This window comes from Pan paniscus, chromosome 16 (genome assembly GCF_029289425.2).
Source record: "Pan paniscus chromosome 16, NHGRI_mPanPan1-v2.0_pri, whole genome shotgun sequence".
In the NCBI taxonomy this organism is placed as follows: Eukaryota; Metazoa; Chordata; class Mammalia; order Primates; family Hominidae; genus Pan; species Pan paniscus.
Genome location: NC_073265.2, coordinates 30,493,066 through 30,519,817, shown reverse-complemented (window position 1 = coordinate 30,519,817; position 26,752 = coordinate 30,493,066). Strand labels below are relative to the sequence as shown.

General features: G+C 43.5%; 1 protein-coding gene across 1 annotated transcript in view; it reads right to left on the bottom strand.

Annotated features, from left to right (window-relative positions):
* Positions 1-26,752, bottom strand: part of CHP1 (calcineurin like EF-hand protein 1) — a 50,634-nt gene that overhangs the window by 3,716 nt on the left and 20,166 nt on the right. The window contains exons 3-5 of the mRNA XM_003826608.6: positions 21,119-21,199; positions 15,265-15,392; positions 7,550-7,611 (exon numbers count right to left, since the gene is read on the bottom strand). Of these exons, the coding sequence (XP_003826656.1) occupies positions 7,550-7,611; positions 15,265-15,392; positions 21,119-21,199 (271 nt within the window). The remainder of the gene's footprint in view (positions 1-7,549; positions 7,612-15,264; positions 15,393-21,118; positions 21,200-26,752) is intronic.

Genomic DNA, 26,752 nt, shown 5'->3' with positions numbered 1-26,752 from the left:
TTTTTTGTATTTTTAGTAGAGATGGGGTTTCAGCATGTTAGCCAGGATGGTCTTGATCTCCTGACCTCGTGATCCGCTCACCTCGGCCTCCCAAAGTGCTGGGATTACAGGCATGAGCCACTGCGCCTGGCCAAAAAATTTGTTAAAAAAGATTACAATACCATATTTTTACTGTACCTTTTCCATGTTTAGATGTAAGTATTTGTTTTTGGGTTTTTTTTTTGAGACAGGGTCTTGCTCTGTTGCCCAAGCTGGAGTGCTGGGTTGCGAATGTGGCTCACTGCAGCCTCACCTCCCAAGTTCAAGTGATCCTCTCACCTCAGCCTCCCCCAAGGAACTGGTACTACACTACAGGTGTGTGCAACCATGCCTTTTTTTTTTTTTTCCCTGAGGCGGAGTTTCACTCTTGTTGCCCAGGCTGGAGTGCAATGGCACGATCTCAGCTCACTGCAACCTCTGCCTCCCCAGTTCAAGCGATTCCCCTGCCTCAGCCTCCCGAGTAGCTGGGATTACAGGGATGTGCCACCACACCCAGCTAATTTTTGTATTTTTAATAGAGATGGGGTTTCGCCATGTTGGCCAGGCTGGTCTCGAACTCCTGACCTCATGATTTGCCCGCCTCCGCCTCCCAAAGTGCTGAGATTACAAGTGTGAGCCACTGCGCCCAGCCACTTGGCTAATTTTTCAAAATTTTTTTGTAGGAATGAGGTCTCACTGTGTTGCCCAGGCAGGCCTTCAACTCCTGGGCTCAAGCAATTCTCCCTCTGCCACCTCCCAAAGCGCCGAGATTATAGGCGTGAGCCACCATGCCCAGCCACAGATATGTTTAGATACACAAATACTTACCATTATGTTACAACTGCATATAGCAGTCAGAACAGTAACGTGCTGCACGGGTTTGTAGTCTAGGAACAATAGGCCACACCACATAGCCTAGGTGTGTAGTAGGCTATACCATCTAGGTTCATGTAGGTACATTCTATGATGTTCCTACAACTACAAAATTGCCTAACATTGCATATCTCAGAATGTATCCCCATCTTTACCATCATGTGACTAAGTAACAGCTAAAAGGCTGAAACCCTTATCTTCTCATCTAGGCAATGATGTAAGCAGAACTTATCTAGGTGACTGGATAAGAAGACAAAGACTAAGGGAGAGTCCTTTGCATTTTGCCCTTCCTCATTCTTCTTACCTCATTCTGTCTGGTGGCACTGCAGCCACCCTGGAGCCATGAGGTGAGTAATATGAGCTATGGATGCCAGGGCAAGAACACAGAATAAGCCTGGTTCCTGGACATCAGTTAGGTACTGTACCAGCCTGGACAATCTATGCCAAACATTCTTGTTGCGTGAGCCTAACCAGTTCCTTATTGATTTAAATCAGTTTGGTGGGGCTTTCTGAAATCCCACCCAAAATGTAGTCCTCTTTGAAGTGCTGCATTAAGCCAACTATTCCTAAAGTATGGCACAAGAAAACATAAAAATCCTTGAAGAGTTAAATGCTAAATCCCCTTCTGAGAAAAATAACAAGCACAATTAAAAGGCTGCGAGAATTGAGTAAGAGAATTTAACACTGTTTCACCAAATCTGTCTTAAACTTAACCAATCCTTGGGCCCCTGGGAATTCTATTAACATCTTTAGGGTGTGAACATACTTTGAAAATTGCTTCCTTAAACAAAATAAGCAACTTTAACAATTTGACTGTCACGCAATATGGAAAGGCTGGTTCTTAGGCAATATGAAATGGGGGACAGGGTACCTTTCTGACTCCTTATATTATTATTGCAGTCAGCCACCTCTGTCTTCAGATGGTAAGAACTGAGCTTTTCCACAGAAAGGAAAGGGCCTCTCGCCCAGTGGCTCATAGACTTCCTTTCCTCCACTCCTTTACTCCGTTCTACAATCTCATGAAATAGATTTTTTTTTTTTTTTGAGATGGAGTCTCACTCTGTTGCCCAGGCTGGAATGCAATGGCACGATCTCGGCTTACTGCAACCTCCACCTCCCAGGTTCAGGCGATTCTCCTGCCTCAGCCTCTCGAGTAGCTGGGATTATAGGTGTCCAACAGCATGCCTGGCTAATTTTTGTATTTTTAGTAGAGACGGGATTTTGCCATATTGGTCAGGCTGGTCTCGAACTCCCGACCTCAGGTGATCCACCTGCCTCGGCCTCCCAAAGTGCTGGGATTACAGGCGTGAGCCACTGCGCCCGGCCTGTAATTTACTTTTTAAAAATCGATTTCATGGGCTGGGCATGGTGGAGAAACCCCATCTCTACTAAAAATACAAAATTAGCTGGGCGTGGTGGTGCATACCTGTAATCCCAGCTACTCGGGAGGCTGAGGCATGAGAATCGCTTCAACCCGGGAGGCAGAGGTTGTGGTGAGCCAAAATTGCACCATTGCACTCCAGGCTGGGCAACAAGAGCGAAATTACAAGCCAGGTGTGGTAGTGCATGCCTATAGTACCAGCTACTCAGGCGGCTGAGGCAGGAGGATGGTCTGAGCCCAGGAGTTCAAGGCTGCAGTGTGCTATGATCATGCCTGTGAATAGTTGCTGCACTCCAGAGTAGGCAGCAGAGGGAGACCCTATCAGTCAATCAACCAATCCATCAATAGTAAATTACATGATTTTCTAAAAAGAAAAAAAGCTGAAATACTGATTTGTATCCAAACTGATTATTTTTTAAATAAACCAATTCTTGAAAATCAGAAGTTTTGGCCGGGGGTGGTGGCTCACACCTGTAATCCCAAAACTTTGGGAGGCCAAGGTAGGCAGATCATCTGAGATCAGGAGTTTGACACCAGCCTAGCCAACATGGTGAAACCCCATCTCTACTACAAATACAAAAATTAGCTAGGCATGGTGGCGGGCACCTGTAATCCCAGCTACTTGGGAGGCTGAGGCAGAATCGCTTGAACCCAGAAGGTGGAGGTTGCAGTGAGCCGAGATCACTCCAATGCATTCCAGCCTGGGCGACAAGAAAGACACTCCCTCTCAAAAGAAAAAAAAAAAAAAGAAAATTGGAAGTTGTACATTTTAGGTACAAATGTACCCAAATAGAAGAATTAATAAAAAGAGACAATGCACCGGATGTGGTGGCTCATGCCTGTAATCCCAGGACTTTGGGAGGCTGAGGCAGGTGGATGACGAGGTCAGGAGTTGAAGACCAGCCTGACCAACATGGTGAAACCCGTCTCTACTAAGAATACAAAAATTAGCCGGGTGTGGTAGTGCGCGCCTATAATCCCAGCTACTCAGGAGGCTATGGGAGGACAGTCACTTGAACCTGGGAGGTGGAGGTCACAGTGAGCTGAGATCATGCCACTGCACTCTAGCCTGGGCAACCGAGCGAGACTCCATCTCAAAAAAACAAAACAAAACAAAAAAAAACACAATGCTAGCAAAGATAAGCAATAGACAACCCATTTGCCACATTCCCTGTGTGTTGCCAAGCAGATGAATCCAACCTCAGACAGCAGCTTTTTCAGATCCCAGACCAAATTTTTCTGAGGTGTTTTATTTGTAGAATTAGAAAACTGGATTATGTACGGGTATCTATAGTGTGAGTTGGAGGGTGGGGATTGAAGTAGTGGTGTCTTTAACATCATTTCACCAGGTGCAGTGACACATGCATGTAGTCCCAGCTACTGGACCCACCTACTTGGAAGGCTAAGGCCAGAGGATCACTTGAGCCTAAGCGTTCAAGCCAGCCTGGGAAATGTAGCAAGACTGTCTCAAAAAAGAAAAAAAAGGTTATCTCATCCGATCTGTTAATAAGGACATGAAACAGCCCAGAGGTGGCTTGACTCAGGTCCCAGGAACCAGTGGCATGAGCTATCTGCCCAGGCCTCCATTCCCAGCTCAGTGCTCCCTCTACCTGTCCATCTTGCCACTTATTGTTCCAGTCAAAAGTTATTAGGCCAGGTGCAGTGGCTCATGCCTGTAATCCCAGCACTTTGGGAGGCCAAGGTGGGCTGATCACGAGGTCAGGAGTTCCAGACCAGCCTGGCCAATATGGTGAAACCCCGTCTCTACTAAAAATACAAAAATTAGCCAGGCGTGGTAGCAGGTGCCTATAGTCCCAGCTACTCGGGAGGCTGAGGCGGGAGAATCACCTGAACCCAGGAGGCGGAGGTTGCAGTGAGTTGAGATCGCGCCATTGCACTCCAGCCTGAGCGACAGAGCGAGACTCCATCTCAAAAAAATAATAAAAAAAGAAGTTTATTAGTGAATTATTACTATTAAGACAGAGTTTTGCTCTGTCGCCCAGGCTGGAGAGCAGTGGCATGATCTCAGCTCACTGCAACCTCCTCCTCCTGGTTTCAAGCGATTCTCCTACTTCAGCCTCCCGAGTAGCTGGAATTACAGGGGTGAAACACCACACCCAGCCTACTATTATTTTTAATGTTTGGTGAGGGTTTATATATATATTCTTTATCGATTTAAGAAAGGTTCCCTCTACTTCTGATTTTCTAAGACTTTTTTTTTTTTAAATCATGAATGGATGGTGAGACCAGGCAAGCTGGCTCACACACTTTGGGAGGCCGAGGCAGGTGGATCACCTGAAGTCAGGAGATCGACACCACCCTGACCAACATGGTGAAAGCCCGTCTCTACTAAAAATACAAAATTAGCTGTGTGTGGTGGCGCATGCCTATAATCCCAGCTACATGGGAGGCTGAGTCAGGAGAATCGCTTGAACTTGGGAGGCGGATGTTACAGTGAGCTGAGATCGCGCCACTGCTCTCCAGCCTGGGCGACAGAGTGAAACACTGTCTCCAAAAAAAAAGATAAATAAGTAAATAAAATAAAATGAATGGATGGTGAATTTTATCAATTACATTTTTCTATGGAAAAGACCACTCAGTTTTTCTTCTTTAAAGTGTTGGTGTGGGTGAAATATATCGGTTGATTTTGAATTTCTAGTATAATTGCACCTTGGCTATAATACATCCTTGGCTTTAATACATCTTTGGCTTTAAATATATATATATTATATTTTATATTGCTGGATTCAGTGTGTTAATATTTTGTTTAGGATTTTTACAACTATGTGAGTAAAAGAGATTGGGCTATAATTTTCTTTTCTTTTCTTTTTTTTTGAGACGGAGTCTCGCTCTGTTGCCCAGGCTGGAGTGCAGTAGCGTGATCTCGGCTCACTGCAAGCTCCGCCTCCTAGGTTCACACCATTCTCCTGCCTCAGCCTCCCGAGTAACTGGGACTACAGGTGTCCACCACCACGCCCGGCTAATTTTTTGTATTTTTAGTAGAGACAGGGGAGACGGGGTTTCACCATGTTAGCCAGGATGGTCTCGATCTCCTGACCTCGGGATCCACCTGCCTCGGCCTCCAAAAGTGCTGGGATTACAGGCATGAGCCACTGCGCCTGGCCCCTAATTTTCTTTTCTTATGCTGTCTTTTATAAGATTGACAGGTGTGGCTGGGTACGGTGGCTCACGCCTGTAATCCCAGCACTTTGGGAGGCTGAGGTGGGCGAACTGCTTGAGCCCAAGAGTTCGAGACCAGCCTGGTCAACATGGCGAAACCCCATCTCTACTAAAAACACAAAAATTAGCCAGGTGTGGTGGTGCATGTCTGCAATCCCAGTTACTCAGGAGGCTGAGGCATGAGAATCGCTTGAACTGGGTGGCGGAGGGTGCAGTGAGCTGAGATGGTGATACTCACTCCAGCCCAGGCAACAAAGTGAAACTCTGTCTCAAAAAACAAAACAAAACAAAACAAAAAAACAATTCTCAGGCAAAAGTTATGCTAGCCTCATAAAATGAGTTGGGGAGAAGAGTAACTATCTTTATTGAAGTATAAATAATATAAAATAAGCTGTACATATTTAAAATGGACAGTTGGGGCCGGGCATGATGGCTCATGCTTGTACTCCCAGCACTTTGGGAGGCCGAGGTGGGTGGATCACTTGAGGTTAGGAGTTCGAGACCAGCCTGGCCAATATGATGAAACCTCGTCTCTACTAAAAATACAAAATAAATAAATAAATAAATAAATAAAATATACAATTGGATAAGGTTTAACATATGTACCCACCCATGGCACCATCCTCACAATCAAGATAATGACCTCCAAAAGTTCAACCAGGACTTTCACAAGAATCATATTAAGAAAACATGGGCCGGGCGTGGTGGCTCACGCCTGTAATCCCAACACTTTGAGAGGCCAAGGCGGGTGGATAACCTGAGGTCAGATCTGGGCCAGAGCATAAACACATGCAATTATAGAGTGACTGCTACTGTCTTTTTTTCTTCAGAACACAGAAGCCCATATGTGGCAACTTTCAAGAAAATAAACGCTTCTCGCTGAAGAAATTCCCAACTCAAAAGCAAGGGACGCTAACACTGACCTGCAGACTGTTTTGGTTTTTGCTCATAGAAATGTAAGAATACGTTGGGTTGCTCCTGAATCTGCCCTGAGTAATTTCATCCTAGGATGAAATGCCAGTCACTGCTAGTAGGAAAACAGGGAATTATCCCTAGGAGCAACAAAGAACAGTGGCAGTTAGCTCAGGGTACACGAGCACAGCAGCAGCTCCTTGACTCTTAGTCAACCCTAAGGACAGACTAAATAACAGCATTTAACTAAGTGTCATCAGAATTACCTGGCTGCCAATAATCTGATTTGGCAATAACTGAATTATCTGATGTAAATCTCAGACAGTACCTAAAAGCCATTTAGTTAGCTTTTATTTATTTACTTATTTTTTTCTTTTTTGGGATGGAGTTTCACTCTTGTCGCTCAGGCTGGAGTGCAGTGGCACGATCTTGGCTCACTGCAACCTCCACCTCCTGGGTTCAAGCGATTCTACTGCTTCAGCCTTCCGAGCAGCTGGGATTACAGGCACCCACCACCACAGACGGCTAATTTTTTTTTTTTTTTTTTTTGAGACAGAATCTTGCTCTGTCGCCCAGGCTGGAGTGCAGTGGAGTGAGCTCTGCTCACTGCAAGCTCTGCCTCCCGGGTTCATGCCATTCTCCTGCCTCAGTCTCCGGAGTAGCTGGGACTACAGGTGCCCGCCACCACACCCGGCTAATTTTTTGTATTTTTAGTAGAGACAGGGTTTCACCATGTTAGCCAGGATGGTCTTGATCTCCTGACCTCGTGATCCACCTGCCTCGGCCTCCCAAAGTGCTGGGATTACAGGTGTGAGCCAAAGCACCCGGCCGATGGCTAATTTTTGTATTTTTACTAGAAATGGGTTTTTACCATGTTGGCCAGGCTGCCCTTGAACTCCTGACCTCAGGTGATCTGCCTGCCTTGGCATCCCAAAATGCTGGGATTACAGGCGTGAGCCACCATGCCCAGCCTAGTTAGCTTTTAAATAGTGGAGACATCTGTCTATGAAAACACAATGAGCCATTTCAAGTTTTCCCAGGTCATCTCCTTTGTCTTATAACCAGGACAGGACTCTGCACATAGCAGGTATTAAATAAATGCTTACTAAAGGAAAGAATAGTTCCTGCCCACACTAATAAGCAGGCAGAGTCCAAGCACAAGTTCTTGAGGAGCTCTCCACATACCTGTAACAGCTCATCACGGGAGATCTTTTCATCTTTATCCAAATCATATAGTCGAAAAGCAACTGTAAGGGAAAAATACAAAGTTAGTCAAAATTCTGTAGTGTGTTGCCCCTTCTCAAGGAACCAAATATATAAGACACTAGACAGAAAACTGACAGCCAATTAATCGATTTTCCAAGAACAATTGCCATCACTTGTAGGGCTTTAAAAAAGTTGTAACACTGAAGAATTGAGAATTGATGAGTTCTTAGATTAGATGAAGTATGGTCCCTCTTCCAACAAATCAGAAAACTTCATACAAAGAAAGCCAAATGTCCTTTTACTTAACCTAGAATGTTAAACGGCCCCCCCAAAACACCCCTTACGTGGTTCTGTAAATTAGGTCACCTCACACAAACATCAAATCTACCAGGTACCACTCAGGGAAAACCAACAATAGGCACCACACAGGCACCATGAGAGCTGACCACAGCTTTGGGAATAGAGCCTCCTGGGCAAAATTGTCTCAAATTTCAAGTAATTCTCTACCACTTGGGAGTCCTGGAGGTAAAGAAATTGAGTTTCAAATAAATATGATGGCTCAGATGGTCTCCTGGCCTTATCATGTTTCTTTCTCTTTAAGCCTTCTAGAAACTAGGAGATAGGAGAACTTTGCTTGGGTCCATGAGATAGAAATCAGAAAGCAAAATCATTAGATTTCTGCCATGTTGCTGAAGGGCTACCAAGAGAATAGGGTGATAACACTGGGTGATTTTATAGGTGCCGTGACAAATCGCCAGCCTGAGGATGTGAATGTCTTGTCCCACAACTGAATTTAGCTTGGTTTTTAGGTTTTGAATCACTTCAAGAATGCCACTAAGATTAAGGATCTTAAATAGAGTGCTGCAAATACTAAAAGGCCCAAATCCACTGCTCTAGAGCTATTAAGATCCATGGATTTAGACTCTGTCCTTAGGAACTCACTATCTAGTAGAGGAGGGCAAGACACACGACTCTCGAGTACATCCTAAGCACTACAACATATCCAAAATGCTGGGGGAACAAAGTGTATGGCAGACGTGGCTTTCTGGTGCAGCTGGGGAAATATCAAGGAGAGGTAACATTTGAACAAGGCCTTGAAAGACAAACAGAAATGAGACAAGGGGTGGTCATTCCAGGCAGAGCGATTATTAGGCACAAAGGCATAAGAACATGGATTAATATCTACAGGTTTAAATATCACTCCCCTCCAAAATAAAATGGTGAGTCCACTAAGATGACATAAAAGTAATTTTAAAATCTAATTTACTCCTTGTAAGGTATATATCAGAATTCCAGAGAAAGGAAGTAGCTAGGAGAGACTTCATATATATGTATTTTTTTTCTGCTCTGTTTAATTTGGTTGGTTTATTTTATTTTATTTATTTATTTTTTTCAGACAGGGTCCTGCTCTGTCTCCCAGGCTGGAGTGCAGTAGCACAATCATGACTCACTACAGCCTCAACCTCCCAGGCTCAAAGGATCCTCTCACCTCAGCCTCCAGAGTAGTTGGGACCACAGACACCACACCTGGCTAATTTTTAAAAATTTTTGTAGAGCTAGGGTCTCACTGTGTTGCCCAGGCTGGTGAAAGGTGCAAGGTCTTTGTCTAGATAAATTGTTTTTTTTTGTTGTTGTTGAGACAGAGTCTTGCTCTGTTGCCCAGGCTGGAGTGCAGTGGTGGGATCTCAGCTCACGGCAAGCTCCGCCTCCTGGGTTCACGCCATTCTCCTGCCTCAGCCTCCCGAGTAGCTGGGACTACAGGCGCCCACCACCATGCCTGGCTAATTTTTTGTGTGTGTGTTTTTAGTACAGACAGGGTTTCACCGTGTTAGCCAGGATGGTCTCGATCTCCTAACCTCATGATCTAACCGCATGATCTAACCACCTCGGCCTCCCAAAGTGCTGGGATTACAGGCGTGAGCCACCGCGCCTGGCCTAAATTTTTTTTTTTTTTGAGATGGAGTCTTGCTCTGTCGCCCAGGCTGGAGTGCAGCGGCATGATCTCGGTTCACTGTAACCTCCGCCTCCCGGGTTCAAGCAATTCTGCCTCAGCCTCCCGAGTAGCTGGGATTATAGGCATGTGCCACCACGCCCAGCTAATTTTTGTATTTTTAGTAGAGATGGGGTTTCACCATGTTGGCCAGGATGGTCTCGATCTCTTGACCTTGTGATCTACCTGCCTCAGCCTGCCAAAGCCCTGGGATTACAGGCATGAGCCACTGCGCCCAGACAGCTGGTCTTGAACACCTGGGCTCAAGCAATCCTCCTGCCTCAGCCTCCCAAAGTGCTGGGATTATAGGTGTAAGCCACTGTGCCTGGGCCTTCAGCTCAAATTTCAACTCCTCAGAGAGGTTTTCACTGACCACTCTTTCTATAGTGACATCTCCCTATGCCTTTCTCATCTCATGTATTCACTTCCTTCACAGACCTTGTCACCACAATAAATCTTGTTTATTCACCCGTCTTCTCTATAGTCTGTCTCTCTTATTAGATCATAAGTTCTAAGAAAGCAAGGGCCTTACCTGATTTATTCATCACTGTATCCTGGGCCTAAAATAGTACCTGGCATGTAGTAGGTGCTCAAACATTTGTTTAATGAAAAACCAAAGGAATGATCACAGTCAAACCTTTACCTTCCTTTTTTATGTTTTTTTGTTTTTTTTGTTTTTTTTTTTAAGAGATAGGGCCTCACTCTGTCACTGGAGTGCAGTGGTGCAATCATGGCTCACTGCAGACCCAAACTTCTGGGCTCAAGTGATCCTCCTGCCTCAGCCTCCTGAGCAGCTAGGAATACAGGCATGTGCCACCATACCCAGCTCAATTTTTTTTTTTTTTGTAGATACTGTTGCCCAGGTTCTGTTGCCCAGGCTCTGTTGCCCAGGCTACAAACCTTTACCTTTACTTCAATCAATGCTATTGCTTCTTTTTTGTTTTCTTTTTGGGAGACGGAGTCTTGCTCTGTCACCCAGGCTGGAGTGCAGTGGTGCGATCTCAGATCACTGAAACCTCTGCCTCCCGGGTTCAAGCAATTTTCCTGTCTCAGCCTCCTGAGTAGCTGGGACTACAGGTATGTGCCACCACGCCCAGCTAATTTTTGTATTTTTAGTAGAGACAGGGTTTCACCATGTTAGCCAAGCTGGTCTCAAACTCCTGACCTCAAGCAATCTGCCTACTTTGGCCTCCCAAAGTGTTGGGATTACAGGAATGAGCCACCATGCCCGGCTGCTTCTTTTATTGTGGTAAAATATACATAAAATGTATCATTTAAACCTTTTCTACAGGTACAGTTCCGTGGCATTAAGTACTTTCACACTGTTGTGCAAGCATCACCACCATCCATCTCCCCATAACTTCTGCATCTTCACTAGCGGAAAATGTACGCTTTTAACAATAACTCCATTACCATCACCACCACCATCCCCCAGCCCTGGGCAACCACCGTTCTACTTTCTGTCTCTACAAATTTGACCACTCTGGAAACCTCACATAAGAGGAATCATACAATATTTGTCCTTTGTATCCACTTTATTTCACTCAGCATAATGTCTTCAAGATTCATCCATGTCGTACCATTTGCCAGAATTTCCTTTTTTTTTTTGAGATGGAGTCTTGCTCTGTCGCCCAAGCTAGAGTGCAGTGGCGCAATCTCAGCTCACTGCAACCTCCGCCTCCCGGGTTCAAGCAATTCTCCTGCCTCAGCCTCCCGACTAGCTGGGATTACAGGTATCCACCACCATGCCAGGCTAATTTTTGTATTTTTAGTAGAGATGGGATTTCACCACATTGGCCAGGCTGGTCTCGAACTTCTGATCTCATGATCCACCCACCTCGGCCTCCCAAAATGCTGGGATTACAGGTGTGAGCCACCGCTCCCGGCCTCAGAATTTTCTTTTTTAATACAGACTAATATTTCATTGTATGTGTACACAACATTTTATTTATCCATTCATCTGTCGATGGACACTAGGATTGCTTCTACCTTTTGGATTCTTTGAATAATGCTGCTATTTCTTCCTGGCTACTCTCCCAAGCTCTACTCCGCCTATACTCCTCAACACCCAAGAAAAATATTCTAATGTAGACTCTTTACTTTCCACATCATTATGTGTTATAAAAACTTAAACCATTTAAGAAGACAATTAGAATGTGGGAAGGAAAACCTGTAGACCTCTAGAATTCTCTCTTACTTACCATGCCCTGGGCCTAAGATGAATTATACCTTTCACTTTTTTTTTTTAAACACTATCCACCTGTAGATAGGGTTGTACCTTTTACACAAAGCACTATTATTACTATTATTATTATTATTCTTTGAGATGGAGTTTCACTCTTATTGCCCAGTCTGGAGTGCAATAGCGTCATCTCGGCTCACTGTAATATCAGCCTCCCAGGTTCAAGCAATTCTCCTGCCTCAGTCTCCTGAGTAGCTGGAATTACAGGCATGCACCACCATGCCTGGCTAATTTTGTATTTTTAGAAGAGACATGGTTTCACCATGTTGGTCAGGCTGGTCTCGAACTCCTGACCTCAGGTGATCCACCCACCTCGGCCTCCCAAAGTGCTGGGATTACAGGCATAAGCCACCACGCCTGGCCTACAGAAAGCATTATTATAACCTCACCAATCCAAAGAGGAAAGCAATAAGGTACCACTTCCAGGAGACAAACAGAAGAGCAGAGTGGCACTATGTGTGCTTGGGCCTGTGCCTACATGGGCATAGTTCAGCCTTGCTGATCGTGATTAAAATTCTCTCACCGTGGCTTAGAAAAGAAATAGAACAAAGTGTGTTCTCAGAGTTCCTGAAGACAGTATTCTATGCAAAGTATAACCCATAATAAAATTTGGTTCCACTCCTCTGTAAACCCACATTTCTTTTTTTTTTTTTGAGATGGAGTTTTGCTGTTGCCCAGGCTGGAGAGTAATGGTGCAATCTTGGCTAACTGCAACCTCTGCCCCGCAGGTTCAAAGTATACTCCTGTCTCAGCCTCCCGAGTACCTGAGATTACAGGCGCCCACCACCACGCCCAGCTAATTTTTTGTATTTTTAGTACAGACAGGGTTTCACCATGTTGGCCAGGCTGGTCTTGAACCCCTGATCTCAAGTGATCCACCCGCCTTGGCCTCCCAAAGTGCTGGGATTACAGGCATGAGCCATCATGCCTGGCCTGTAAACCCAGATTTCTAAGTAACACATCTCCTTTTTTTTTTTTTTTTGAGACAGAGTCTCGCTCTATCACCCAGGCTGGAGTGCAATGGCATGATCTCGGCTCACTGTAGCCTCCACCTCCCAGGTTCAAGCAATTCTCCCGCCTCAGCCTCCTGAGTAGCTGGGATTACAGGCACTCGCCATTATGCCTGGCTAATTTTTTTTGTATTTTTGTAGAAATGGGGTTTCACTATGTTGGCCAGACTTGTCTCGAACTCCTGACCTCAGGTGATCCGCCTGCCTCAGCCTCCCAAAGTGCTGGGATTACAGGCGTGAGCCACCGCACCTGGCCCACATCCCCTTTCTCTAAGGTAAATGTGTCTCAGTGGCAAATGTATTGCTAGGTATATGACATTCAATTGCTCTCAGTCTACAGTAAGAGGCACCATGCTACAGCTTATATAGCCCTGTGGGAACTTCAAAGAGAAGCAACACATTTAGACAGAAATTGAGGACTTCTCGGACTCTTCTAGTCTTTTCTTTGGCATTAGAATAGCTTCGGTTTTACTGGTCTAATTACATGAATGTGATCCCTATACATAGACTGCAACAGAATTCTAATTAATTTTTAGCTTCCTATAAAAGTTAATCCAACAGCCAAGACTAAAGTATGTAATGAAAAAAACAGGCTGGGTATGGAGGCTCATGCCTGTAATCCCAGCACTTTGGGAGGCCAAGGTGGGATGATTGCTTGCGTCCAAGATTTCGAGACCAGTCTGGGCAACATAGTGAGACCCTGTCCCTACAAAAAATTAGAAAATAAAAAATTAGCTGGGTGTAGTGCACACGCCTGTGGTCCCAGCAACTTGAGAGGCTGAGGCAAAAAGATCACTTGAGCCAGGAAAGTCAAGGCCATAGTGAGCTGTGATCACGCCACTGCACTCAGCCTGGGTGACAGAGTGAGACCCTATCTCAAAAAATTAAGCAAAAACAAAATAAAACCAAGCATAACCTGCATAGCACTTTGTTATTATTCTATCTCATCCTGAAGTCTGCCATTTCTGTGGCATTCCAACCTTTTTCCTTAGCAGAACCCCAACCACAGCATCAGGAGGGGAATCTCATTAGCCTAATCTCCTCGGCACTCGCACTTTCCTGACCTGAACTGACTTATCAAAGTGAGGGGAAGGACTTACATTCCATGCTTGGGAGGAGTGTTGCTCAATTTCAGTCTCGATCTCTCTCTATATATATCTCTCTTCCTCTACTGCCAGATGTGAACAAGAAAAAAAAAAGCCCTGTTAACAACTGAGAGCTGTCATGTGACCATAATACTTTAGGATAAAACAGACTATGAGGATGGCAGAGTAAAGAGAAAAATCCCTAGTTCTTGAAACAGAATCAACCCTCCTGCCGGCCTAATCTGACTTGTAAAGTGAGCTAATATAGTTCCCTATTGTTTAAGTCAGCTGAGTCAGCTAAAGGTATCCTAAGACACCATGTAACGCCCAAATCCACTAGTGCTATTTCGAAGATTTTGTTTTGTTTTCTTTTCTTTGTTGAGACAGAGTTTCTGTCACCTGGACTGAAGTGCAGTGGTGCCATCAAGGTTCACTGCAGCCTCAACCTCTCAGGCTCAAGCAATTCTCCCACCTCAGCCTCCCAAGTACCTGGGACCACAGGTGCCTGCCACCACACCTGGCTAATTTTTGTATTTTTATTAGAGACAATGTTTCACCATGTTGCCCAGGCTGGTCTCAAACTCCTGGGCTCAAGTGATCTACCTACCTTGGCCTCCCAAAGTGCTGGGATTACAGGCATGAGCCACTGCGCCCAGCCTTCAGTCAGTTTTAATACAACTGTAATTTCAACTTGTACTGAATAAAAAGATAAATTTAATTTCAATTTCCTGGAGAAGTGTTGTAAGGGATTGGGCAATATTGTACATGAACCAATAAGGGCAGAAGGGAAGGCAAACAAGTATTAAAGGAAAAGAGGCATGAGACACGGGTATAAAAATTAAATCTTGCACTGTATCCAGCTGTCCCCCATTACTTAAGTCACATCCGGTGTCTATCAAATTCTAAGATGAGCTGAGGATTGCCATTATTCCTTAAAGGTGGGGCCTGGGTCTTGTTCACTATTGCCATGCTAGCACTTAACACAGTGCCTGGCACACGGTAGGTGCTCAATGAATTATAATGATACTAGGTAACACTTATTAAGTACCTAGTATATGCCAGGCACTATGTGAAGCACTTGACATTTATTAACTCATTTAATCCTCACAACAATCCAATGTGGAACCCCTTAGTATCCTATTTTACAGAAGAGAAAACTGAAGCCCAAAGAGGTTAAGTACCTTGCCCAAAGTCACACGGCCAAAAAAGGGTAGACTAGTATTTAATCTTGGCCAGTTTAGCTCCAGAGTCTGAGGTCTTAACCAGTATGCTCTTGTAGATGCTTGTTCAAATAATGAGTGAGTAAATACATGACTTTTAAGAAATGAAAAGCAAGTATTTTAAGCCAGAAGACTTTAGCTCCTTACAGTGCAGTTTGTTGCTTCGGCTGTTGAGTGGTTCGGGTCCATTCACATCTTTGCTCTTTTCATTATCCTCAATGGGGCGGAAATGAGCCAAAGTTCGCATGAATCCACGGAAGTTTACCTGGTCCTCTCTGATTGTGAAACATAACAAACACAACACCATGTCAATCACAGTGATTATTTCTTATGAATTAAACATACTGGCAACAGCTTTAGCTACGGTAGCCTGAAAGTTCATTTAATGAGGTTTCTTTCCATACGCATGGTACTTTGGGACTCACAGTACCATATCATTTAAGCCTCACCCCAACCTTGTAAGGCAGGTGCTATTACTCCCACTTTATAAATGATTTAACCAGATTTAGGTAACAGGACTTACCAGGGATAGAGTTATCTATTGAATTTACTTGCATCTCTTTTCCAAAAAATGAATGTAGAGTAGTGCCAGCACTATACAAGACAGCCAGAACTTGAACTCATTGCTTTGAACTCTGCAGCGAGCCACAGGCAGCCCAATGGCTCCTCAGCCACCTCCCACATCTCCCCCATCTTCCCTGCAGTAATGTATACCAAGGGATATTTTAAAATTAAGGCACATTATGGAAAGGCTGCTTTTAAAATAAAGTTTATTTAATTTTTAATTTTCCTTTTTTATTTATTTATTTATTTTGAGACAGAGTCTTGCTCTGTCACCCAGGCTGGAATGCAGTGGCACTACCTCGGCTCACTGCAACCTCCGCCTCCTGGGTTCAAGCAATTCTCCTGCCTTAGCCTCCTGAGTAGCTGGAACTACAGACACCCGCCACCATGCCCGGCTAATTTTTTGCATTTTTTTTTTTTTTTTTGAGATGGAGTTTTGCTCTTGTTGCCCAGGCTGGAATGCAATGGCGCGATCTCAGCTCGCTGCAACCTCCGCCTCCCTGGTTCAAGCGATTCTCCTGCCCCAGCCTCTGGAGTAGCTGGGATTACAGGCATGCGCCACCACGCTCAGCTAATTTTATATTTTTAGTAGAGACGGGGTTTCTCCATGTTGGTCAGGCTAGTCTCGAACTCCCAACCTCAGGTGATCCGCCCGCCTCGGCCTCCCAAAGTGGTGGGATTACAGGTGTGAGCTGCTGCACCCAGCCTAATTTTTTGTATTTTTAGTACAGACAGGGTTTCACCGTGTTAGCTAGGATCATCTCAATCTCCTGACCTCATGATCTGCCCACCTCGGCCTCCCAAAGTGCTGGGATTACAGGCATGAGCCACCATGCCCAGCCAAGTTTATTTAATTATAAAAGCAAACATATATTTGAAAATGTGGAAAAAAGAAAAGTAGATAGAAAAATACTGATCCGAGTTCTACCAATTACAACCATAGTTAATATAAATATATTTTCTGGCTGGGCACGGTGGTCCATGCCCATCATCCTAATACTTTGGGAGGCTGAGGCAGGCAGATCACTTGAGGCCAGGAGTTGAGACCAGCCTGACCAACATGGTAAAATCCTGTCTCTACTAAAAATACAAAAAAATTAGCTGGACGTGGTAGTGGGCACCTGTAATCCCAGCTACTCGGGAGGGTGAGGCAGGAGAATCGCTTGAAACTGGGAGGCGGAGGCTGCGGTGAGCCTAGATTGCACCACTGCACTCCAGCCTGTGCGACATAGCAAGACTACGTCAAAAAAAAAGAAAAGGAAAGGAAAGGGAAAGGAAAGTAAAAGGAAGGAAAAGGAAAGGAAAAGGAAGGAAGGGAGGGAGGGAAGGAAGGAAGGAATCAATCAATTAATCAATCAATCAATCAGCCAGGCATGGTGGCTCACGCTTGTACTGCCAGTTATTTGGGAGGCTGAGGTGGGAGAATCACTTGAACACACAGGAGGCAGAGGTTGCGTGAGCCGAGACTGCGCCACTGCACTCCAGCCCAGGTGACGGTGCAAGACTCCCTCATATATATATGAATGCATTTTCTTCTAGTAACTTTTCTATGCTTTTCAGATAACTGTATTAGTATCCTGCCTTTTTTTAACTTTTAAGCATTTCTCCAATCAATATAAATACTTTGAAACATTTAAAACATATGCATAATTCTGTGGACACATCATGATTTTATTATTCCCTCATAATTGGATAATTTTTCTCTAAATAATCTTTTAGGCCAGGCACAGTGGCTCACGTCTATAATCCCAGCACTTCAAGAGGCCAAGGTGGGCGGATCACCTGAGGTCAGGAGTTCAAGACCAGCCTGGCCAACATGGTGAAACCCCGTCTCTACTAAAAATACAAAAATTAGCTGGGCCTGGTGGTGCATGCCTGTAATCCCAGCTACTTGAGAGCCTGAGGTAGGAGAATCACTTGAACCCCAAAGATGGAGGGTGCAATGAGTCGAGACTGCACCACTGCACTCCAGCCTGGGTGACAGAGGGAGACTCCATCTCAAAAAAAAAAAAAAAAGTTTTGAAAGACCTCTTGTGTATAAAGCCTTTTTGGTACTTAAGCTTGGAGAAAATCTTTTCATTGTGCCACAGGCTAATCAATAACCCTGTAAGAAATAATTCTCAAAACTTGAATGAAGAATGTTCTTTAATATTAAAAAAGAATGCCCCATGTGACATAATATAATTTATTTATCTAAGGCAGATGGCCTGGTTCCTGTGGTTACCTAAAAAAAAAAAAAAAAAACCCCAGTCTTTCTGTGCCCCACCGAATAGCTGAGGTATGTAGGGTCTCTTCTGTGCTCTATAGACATGCAGTTCATAGCCCTTCTAAAGGCAGAGTTCAAAGGCTAGCCTGTGAGCTATCTGTACTCAAAAGAATGACCTTGGCTGGGCGCGGTGGCTCACGCCCATAATCCCAGCACTCTGGGAGGCCGGGGCGGGTGGATCACCTGAGGTCAAGAGTTCAAAACCAGCCTGGCCAACGTGGTGAAACCTTAGCCAGGCGTGGTGGCGTGAGCCTGTAGTCCCAGCTACTTGGGGAGGCTGAGGCAGGAGAATCACTTGAACCCAGGAGGCAGAGGTTGCGGTGAGCCAAGATCACAACACTGCATGCCAGCCTGGGCGACAGAGGGAGACTCCGTCTCAAAAAAACAAAAAACAAAACACAAAACAAAAGAATGACCTTTTAGTTCTTCGATGTATCTATACTGCTAATGGACCAGTATCTGGTCAAAAATGTCAGATCTGAGGAATCAAGTAATGTGGAGTAAAGTTTAAATCATATGCTAGAAAAAACACATTAATGATTATTGCTAGCATAAAGTTTCTGGGTAAAAGGGAATTGAATAGCCATAGTCCACTTTCAAATCTCATTCTTTAAATTAAAAAAAAAAAAAAAAAAAAAAAAAAGCCCCAATGTGCATATGCCTAGGGAAGAAAGAAAAACCCGGAAGCCAAATATATCTATCTGATTAGAGCAAGAAGCAGAGTCGCAGCTTGCTAAGAGCTAAGTAGTGCAGCCCAGTAGAGCCCTCCACTTCCTCATATGCACTCTGTCCCATTTCCTTAGCAGTAGATTGGTGGACAGAATGACAGGTGATATTGTAGTCACAGCAAATGTAGTTTAGTCTTACAAAACAGCTTCCCACAAGCTGCTTTTTCAAGTAATCAATGGTGACTAAGGAATTCTGAAAAAAAGTTGGCAAAGTGACTCTCCTGGGTTTACTTTTCATTGCAAAAGGTTTGGATACAAAGCATAGCTGTGAAAGTTATCTCTGGATAGGGTTCAATGCTTTACAGGGGTAAAAGAGGAATTAGAAAAAAGGAAGAATTCAGCATAAAAACCACACCTGAAACAAACAGGGCAGTTCAAGGAGAGAGAAAGGAAAAAATGAAAGAGGGCATAAGATTCCTCATAGTCAACGTGATTTGATTCCCGTCTTTACATGAACTAACTGCCCGACCTAATTCCCCCGCTTCTGACTTTCACTCACATTTCCTGAATGCCCAACCCTCTCAACTAGCAAATTCCTTTGCTCTCAATTTAGAGTTCTAAAATTTCCTCTCCAGGCATTTTATCTGACAGTGTCCTCATTGATAGTCTCATTATTAAAAACTGGCACCCATATAATATTTTGAAGTCCTGTGGGTCATAGACTATCCATATAAACCAGGAATAGATTGTTTAGGAAATTACTTAAAACAAGCTTATATGTAAGTTTTATTGTTGAAAAGGTACCTAATCAAATCAGTAAATATTTACTCACTACTGTGAAGGCAGTGTATTAGGTAGTAAAGCATATCAAAAGACTAGTTTCATGTTAGAAAAACCCACATTAAGAACAATCTACTTGACAAAGCGTATGTGGTGAGAACTATGTTTATTCAATATCACAAAAGTAAAATAAAGGCTGGAGAAATGTTCCAGATTAAAGGAGGCTAAAGAGACATGAAAACTGACCCAGACTAGATCCTGTACTGGAGGCAGGGAAGTGCTATAAAACAGATTATTGGATGACAAAATTGGAATATGAATATAAATTAGAATAAACTGGATAATATGTTAATAAAACAGAGTAATAGATTAGATAAGAGGATTGTATCAATGTTAAGTTTACTGAAGTAGATACCTATACTATGGATATGTAAAAGAATGTCCCTATTCTTAGCAAACACACACTGGTGCATTCAGAGGTAAAGGGTCATTTCTAGTTCAGAAATACAATTATGTGAACACACATACACAAAAAAATTACATAAGTATGTGTATATACATACATGTATATATGTGTACGTATGTATGTACGTACATGTAGGCATGTATGTGTGTATGTATAAACACACACACATAGAGTATGTGTAGGTAGAGAGAGGGGAAAGAGAGAGGGAAAAAGTGTCTGCAAGAGAGGGTATGTAGAGTAAGCACGGGTATACAAGCTGCGCTGTTCAATACTGCAGTCACTTGTCACATCTGGTTATGTGCACTGAAAACATGGTCAGTCTGACTTGATATGTGTTTAAGTGTAAATTACACACTGGATTTCAAAGACTTATTATGAAAAAATGTAGGCTGGGCATGGTGGCTCACGCCAGTAATCCCAGCACTTTGGGAGGCTGAGGCAGGCGGATCACCTGAGGTCAGGAGCTCAAGACCAGCCTGGCCAACATGGTGAAACCTTGTCTCTACTAAAAATATAAAAATTAGCTGGGTATGGTGGCATGTGACTGTAATCCCAACTATCTCAGAGGCTGAGGCAGGAGAATCGCTTGAACCTGGGAGGCAGAGGTTGCAGTGAGCCGAGATGGCACCACTGTACTCCAGCCTGAGCGACCGAGCAAGACTCTGTCTCAAAACAAACAAACAAACAAAAAAAGGGTCTCAGTTATTTTTAATATTGATTATATATTGAAATAATATTTTAAATATATTAAATAAAATATATATTACCAAAGTTAACTTATTTTTACTTTTTAAATGTGGTTACTAGAAAATGTAAAATTACGTATGTGGCTTGCATTATATTTTTATTGGCTACTACTAAGAGAGAGAGCACACAAATGAGGCAAAATGTTAACAATATAACAGTAGATGCATCAGGGCAATAAATATACAAGTATTCTCCAAATTACTTTTAACTTTTGCAACTTTTTTGTAAATTTGAAATTATTTCCAAATAAACATTTTTTAAAAGTCTAGTTTTACATCAATGATAAGCATAAGAATTTTGAAGATAGGCTCATATATCTATTTGAAGTTTAAAACACACAGGAGGGTAGAACAGAAGAGATATTCTAGAAATGACAAAATTAGAATTGCTCAATATAATCAGGGGGTATCACAGTCTGAGATGGCACAACCAATATCATTATTCCAGATCAGCAAATAATTTAGGTTGTGATAGCCTCAGGAAGGAAGTCCAACAACTGTACTGACTCACCCCTCTGGAAAGAAGGCATTGATGATCCGGTCCCCCAGTGGGTTGATGGCAAGTTCTGGAATCCTCTGGAAATCTTCCCGGCTGCCAAGAGAATCACCTTGAGTTAGATAGAGATCATTGCCCTTAGCATGAACTCCTTAAGTCAGGAGGTAACGGTGTAACCTAGCAAGAATATTACCTCCTGGAATTTACTTCTGTGGCAAATTATACCAAATAACTGCAAAGAATAGCACTTTAATAGCTGCCAAGTGTTTCTTGCACCAACTCAGAAGTGGAAGGAGCCAGATTTGATTGTGCCACATTCCAGTGAATTTAGCACACAGGTTACGTCAATAAGCCAACTGATGGACAAATACTAAGCTGTCCCTTAGTAAATGATTTCTTGAACATTAGCATTGCGTACCTAGTTATTAAGTTTGGAAAGTGAACAGCAAATGGAAAGTATCAAATACTGCAGAACTTGAATATGGGGACAAACACTTAGAGGGGTCTCCATATCCTTGTTAAGATTTTTAGGCACTTACAAAATGCAAGGAATTCTTAGGTGCTATTTACATGCAAGGAAAGAATGTGACAACCAATTGATCTCCTTGTTCTGACTCTGGCTTTTTCTCCATTTCCATGTTCTGTGGACTAGGGCTACAGAAGTATTTAACCCTCAAACATGACAAGAGCAGTCATCCTCACATGACTTAGGCGAGGTTATACCAAAGCGAATATTGTCAGTTACCATTCATCGCATATATATCATGTGCTGCTCTGTTTACATACATTATTCTCATTTCTTCACACCAATGTTTTATGTATACCCTTTTAGAGCTGAGGAAATTGAGAGTCAGGAAGATAAAGTAACTTGCCCAAAGCCACACTACTCCTAAGTAGCAGAACTGTGATTTAAATCTAAGTCCGTAAGTCAAAGTATGTGTTCTTTTTCTAAAAAACATATTTCTTTCCTATATTGAACTTTTTTTTGAGACAGAGTCTTGCTCAGTCGCCCAGGCTGGAATGCAATGGCATGGTCTTGGCTCACTGCCACGTCCACTTCCCAGGTTCAAGCGATTCTCCGGCCTCAGCCTCCCAAGTAGCTGGGATTAAAGGCACCCTCCACCACGCCTGGCTAGTTTTTTGTACATTTAGTAGAGACGGAGTTTCACCATGTTGGCCAGGCTAGTCTTGAACTCCTGACCTCAGGTGATCTGCCGGCCTCGGCCTCCCAAAGTGTTGGGTGGGATTACAGGAGTGAGCCACGGTGCCCAGCCCTAATATTGAACCTTTTGAATGAAAGTTACTCTCCCCCAAATTCTTTTTTTTTATTTTTTTGAGATGGAGTTTCGCTCCCAGGCTGGAGTGTAGTGGCTTGATCTCTGGGTTCACTGCAACCTCCTCCTCCCGGGTTCAAGCGATTCTACTGCTTCAGTCTCCCAAGTAGCTAGCATTACAAGTGGGTGCTACCATGCCCGGCCAATTTTTGTATTTTTAGTAGAGGTGGGGTTTCACCACGTTGGCCAGGCTGGTCTTGAACTCCTGACCTCAGGTGATCCACCCACCTCAGCCTCCCAAAGTCCTGGGATTACAGGCGTGAGCCACCGCACCCAGTCCCCCAATTTTTCAATAAGTATTTTTTAAAAACTTTCCTTGGTTGGTTCCTGGGCCAAGAATACAAAGCTGTCTACAACTTATCTGTGCTGTAGTCTTCAAAAATATCAATGTCATGGAGGACAAAGAAAAGCAGAGGATTGTTCCAGATCAAGGGGGGGCTAAAGAGACATACAACAAAACCCAACACATGATCCCGGACTAGGAAAAAAACTGCTATAAGGACGTTATTGGATAATATGTGAAAATGAAGCATGGACCATATAAAATATGGAATATTACATAATGGTACTGTTTCAAAATGTAACTTTCTTGATTTTGATCTGAGAATGTCCTTTCTATAGTAAATAAACAGTGAAGTATGTGACAAAATGTTAACAATTGGTGAATCTGGGTATCAGAATAAAAGTTATCTTGTATTGTTCTTGTAACTTCAAGTTTAAAATTATTTCCAGATAAAAAGTTAAAAAAAAGATTATAAACTAGATTTTACTCCTGCCTTCAAGAAGTTTACTTACAGACAGATAAAATGTATACCTCCACCCTCTTTGCAACATATGCTAGCAAAGACGGAAGATAATAAAATACTCCTACTGTACCCAGGAGACTTCACGCTCTTTTCCTCTTGTGGTTTAACGTTTACGTGGTGCTTAATTAACTCAGCAAGCTCTTCTCCACCACATTTGGTGACACAGGTAGAAACTGACCTACTGGACTGAATACAAAGCTCTGGAACAATCATCCTGGATTCTAGTCCTTCTTGACCATTTAGTGTAATAATTTTATATCAATGCATGAACCAGAAGAAGTCATTCATAAGATAACTGGATTGCTTAAGATGATGAAAGAGAAAATTACCGAGGTCCTGATTATTTAATTCAACAAACATGTACTAAGCTTTTATTACATAATTTGTTCTGTAATACAAAGTCTACACTATCATCAAAATGTAGCTCCTCTTGTCTGACAGAGGTCAAGAAACAATAACTACTCACTTTTAAATTAAGACTAAGGCTGATTTGAATTGCATGGCTACATACCTCAGTTTAATGTCTAACAAGCTTAAGAAACTTTAGCTGAGAAAAGGCAGTTTAAATACCAAGACTAGTATCAAGTGGTGATGCACAACCTAGCCTGAACTTCAGTCTCAATAAGGAGGTGTACACTTGGCCTTCCGATGGACCTGTCCTTTGATACTTTCTAACTCTACTCTTAGAATTTAGATTGTATATATAATGTAGTTCCAGTCACCCAGATCAAGGAGAGTATTGCTAAAAGTATTAAAGTTAAAAAGAAAGAGGGCTGGGTATGGCAGCTCAGCCTATAATCCCAGCACTTTTGGAGGCCAAGGTGGAAGAACTGCTTGAGGCTAGGAGTTCAAGACCAGCCTGGGCAACAGAGCAAGACCACATCTCTAAAAAGTTAAAAAAAAAAAAAAAAATTAGCCAGGCATGGTGGCACGTGCCTGTAGTCCCAGCTACTTGGGAAGCTGAAGCGGGAGGATTGTTTGAGCCTAGAAGGTCAAGGCTGCAAGGAGCCATGGTAACATCACTGCCCTCTAGCCTGGGTGACAGAGTGAGACCCTGTTTCAAAACAGAAAAAACAAAACAAACAGAAAGAGTATAAAAAATAATTTGTCAGCCGGGCGCAGTGGCTCACGCCTGTAATCCCAGCACTTTGGGAGGCCGAGGCAGGAGGATCATGAGGTCAAGAGATGAAGACCAACCTGGCTAACACGGTGAAACCCCGTCTCTACTAAAAAAACAAAAAATTAGCTAGGCGTGGTGACGGGCACCTGTAGTCCCAGCTACTCGGGAGACTGAGGCAGGAGAATGGCGTGATCCTGGGAGGCGGAGCTTGCAGTGAGCCGAGATCGCGCCACTGTACTCCAGCCTGGATGACAGAGCAAGACTCCGTCTCAAAATAAATAAATAAATAAATAAATAAATACTTTGTCAACTGTTAAATAAATAATATACGAACAAATTATTATTACTGGTTGCTTTATAGTAGAATGTAGATCTGGGCAGTTTCTCTAAAACTTAGATTCTCAAATTTACCCATCAACATAAACCTAATAGAAAAAAATAAATACTCCAAAGTGGCCTAAACACCACAAGCATAAGATCCATCCGAAGGCCGGGCACAGTGGCTCACGCCTGTAATCCCAGCACTTTGGGAGGCTGAGGCAGGTGGATCACGAGGTCAAGAGATCAAGACCATCCTGGCTAACACAGTGAAACCCCGTCTCTACTAAAAATACAAAAATTAGCTGGGCATGGTGGCGCGAGCCTGTAGTCCCAGCTACTCTGGAGGCTGAGAAAGGAGAATCACTTGAACCTGGGAGGTGGAGGTTGCAGTGAGCCAAGATTGCGCCACTGCACTCCAGCCTGGTGACAGAGTGAGACTCCATCTCAAAAAAAAAAAAAAAAAAAAACCATGTGAAATACAGATTTGTGTGGATTCACTGAAAAGCATACCAACATTATGTTCTGCCTCATGGTATACCTAGGAAAACCTTCCTTGAAGATTTTTTTAGAAAAAGACAGTATCACTGGTAGTAGTCAATTCTGAGAACAGAGCCATGTACGATGGCATTCTTTGTGGCCAAGAAATTTCCAATGGGGAGTGGTTTTCCAAACATTCAAGGGCACAGGGATGCTTAGAAAAACCAGGGTTTTTAGACTGTTAGTAACCAGACATGCCATCCCTCTATACTGCTCACCTTCACTGTGCAAGTCCCTTCTCTTACAGAGAGATTCAGCCTCACAGGTAACTTCTATCTCAAGCACCCACAGGTTGTTGCTTTAGTTGACTTGTACATAATGAGGAGATTAAAATCTGTTAATAGGACATACCCACTGGAACACACATTCAATTAGAAAACACAGCTTTCCAGGCCGGGCGTGGTGGCTCACTCCTGTAATTCCAGCACTTTGGGAGGCCGAGGTGGGTGGATCATGAGGTCAGGAGTTCGACACGAGCCTGGCCAAGATGGTAAAACCCCGTCTCTACTAAAAATACAAAAATCAGACGGGCGTGGTGGCGGGTGCCTGTAATCCCAGCTACTTGGGAGGCTGAGGCAGAGAGCTGCTTGAACCCGGGAGGCGGAGGTTGCAGTCAGCCAAGATTGCACCACTCCAGCCTGGGCAACAGAGCGAGACTCTGTCTCAAAAAAAAAAAGAAAAGAAAAGAAAAGAAAATACAGCTTTCCATTTTAAGTAGTATGAGAGGTTAAGCATATGGTACAACATATTTATTAACACTGAAATGACAAAAATTTCCATTAGCTAAAGCACTTAATCAGTATTTTTAAATTAAATGGATAAGATGGCCAGGCGTGGTGGTTCACGCCTATAATCCCAGCACTTTGGGAGGCCAAGGTGGGCGGATCGCCTGAGGTCAGGAGTTTGAGACCAGCATGAGCAATATGGAGAAACCCTGTCTCTATTAAAAATACAAAATAAGCCGGGCATAGTGGCATGTGCCTGTAATCCCAACCCAGGAGTCTGAGACCAGCCTGGGCAACATAGGGAAACCCTGTCTCTAATTAAAAAAAAAAAAAAAAAGGCAGCTGGCAGCGATCCCCAGCCTCTTTGGGACCAGGGACCAGTTTTATGGAAAATAATTTTTCTCCTGGGGGTAGACGGGATAGTTTCAGGATGACACTGTTCAACCTCAGATCAGCAGGCATTAGATTCTCATAAGGAGCACTCAGTCTAGATCCCTCACATGGGCAGTTCACAATAGGGTTTCTGTTCCTATGAGAATCTAGTGCCGCCACTGATCTGACGGGAGGCGGTGCTCAGGTGATAATGCTCACTTGCATTCTGTTCACCTCCTGCTGTGTAGCCCGGTTCCTAACTGGCCACAGACTGGTACTGGTCTGCAACCCAGAGGTTGGGGACCCCAGGGGTCCTAAAGTGGTCTTTTGCAGGTCAGGTTAAGGTAAGAACCTGTCAGTATCTGAACACAAAGATGGTTTCTCTTCTTTAAATATTCTTTGTTCTGATGTAATCTATGGAGTTACAAGGCAGG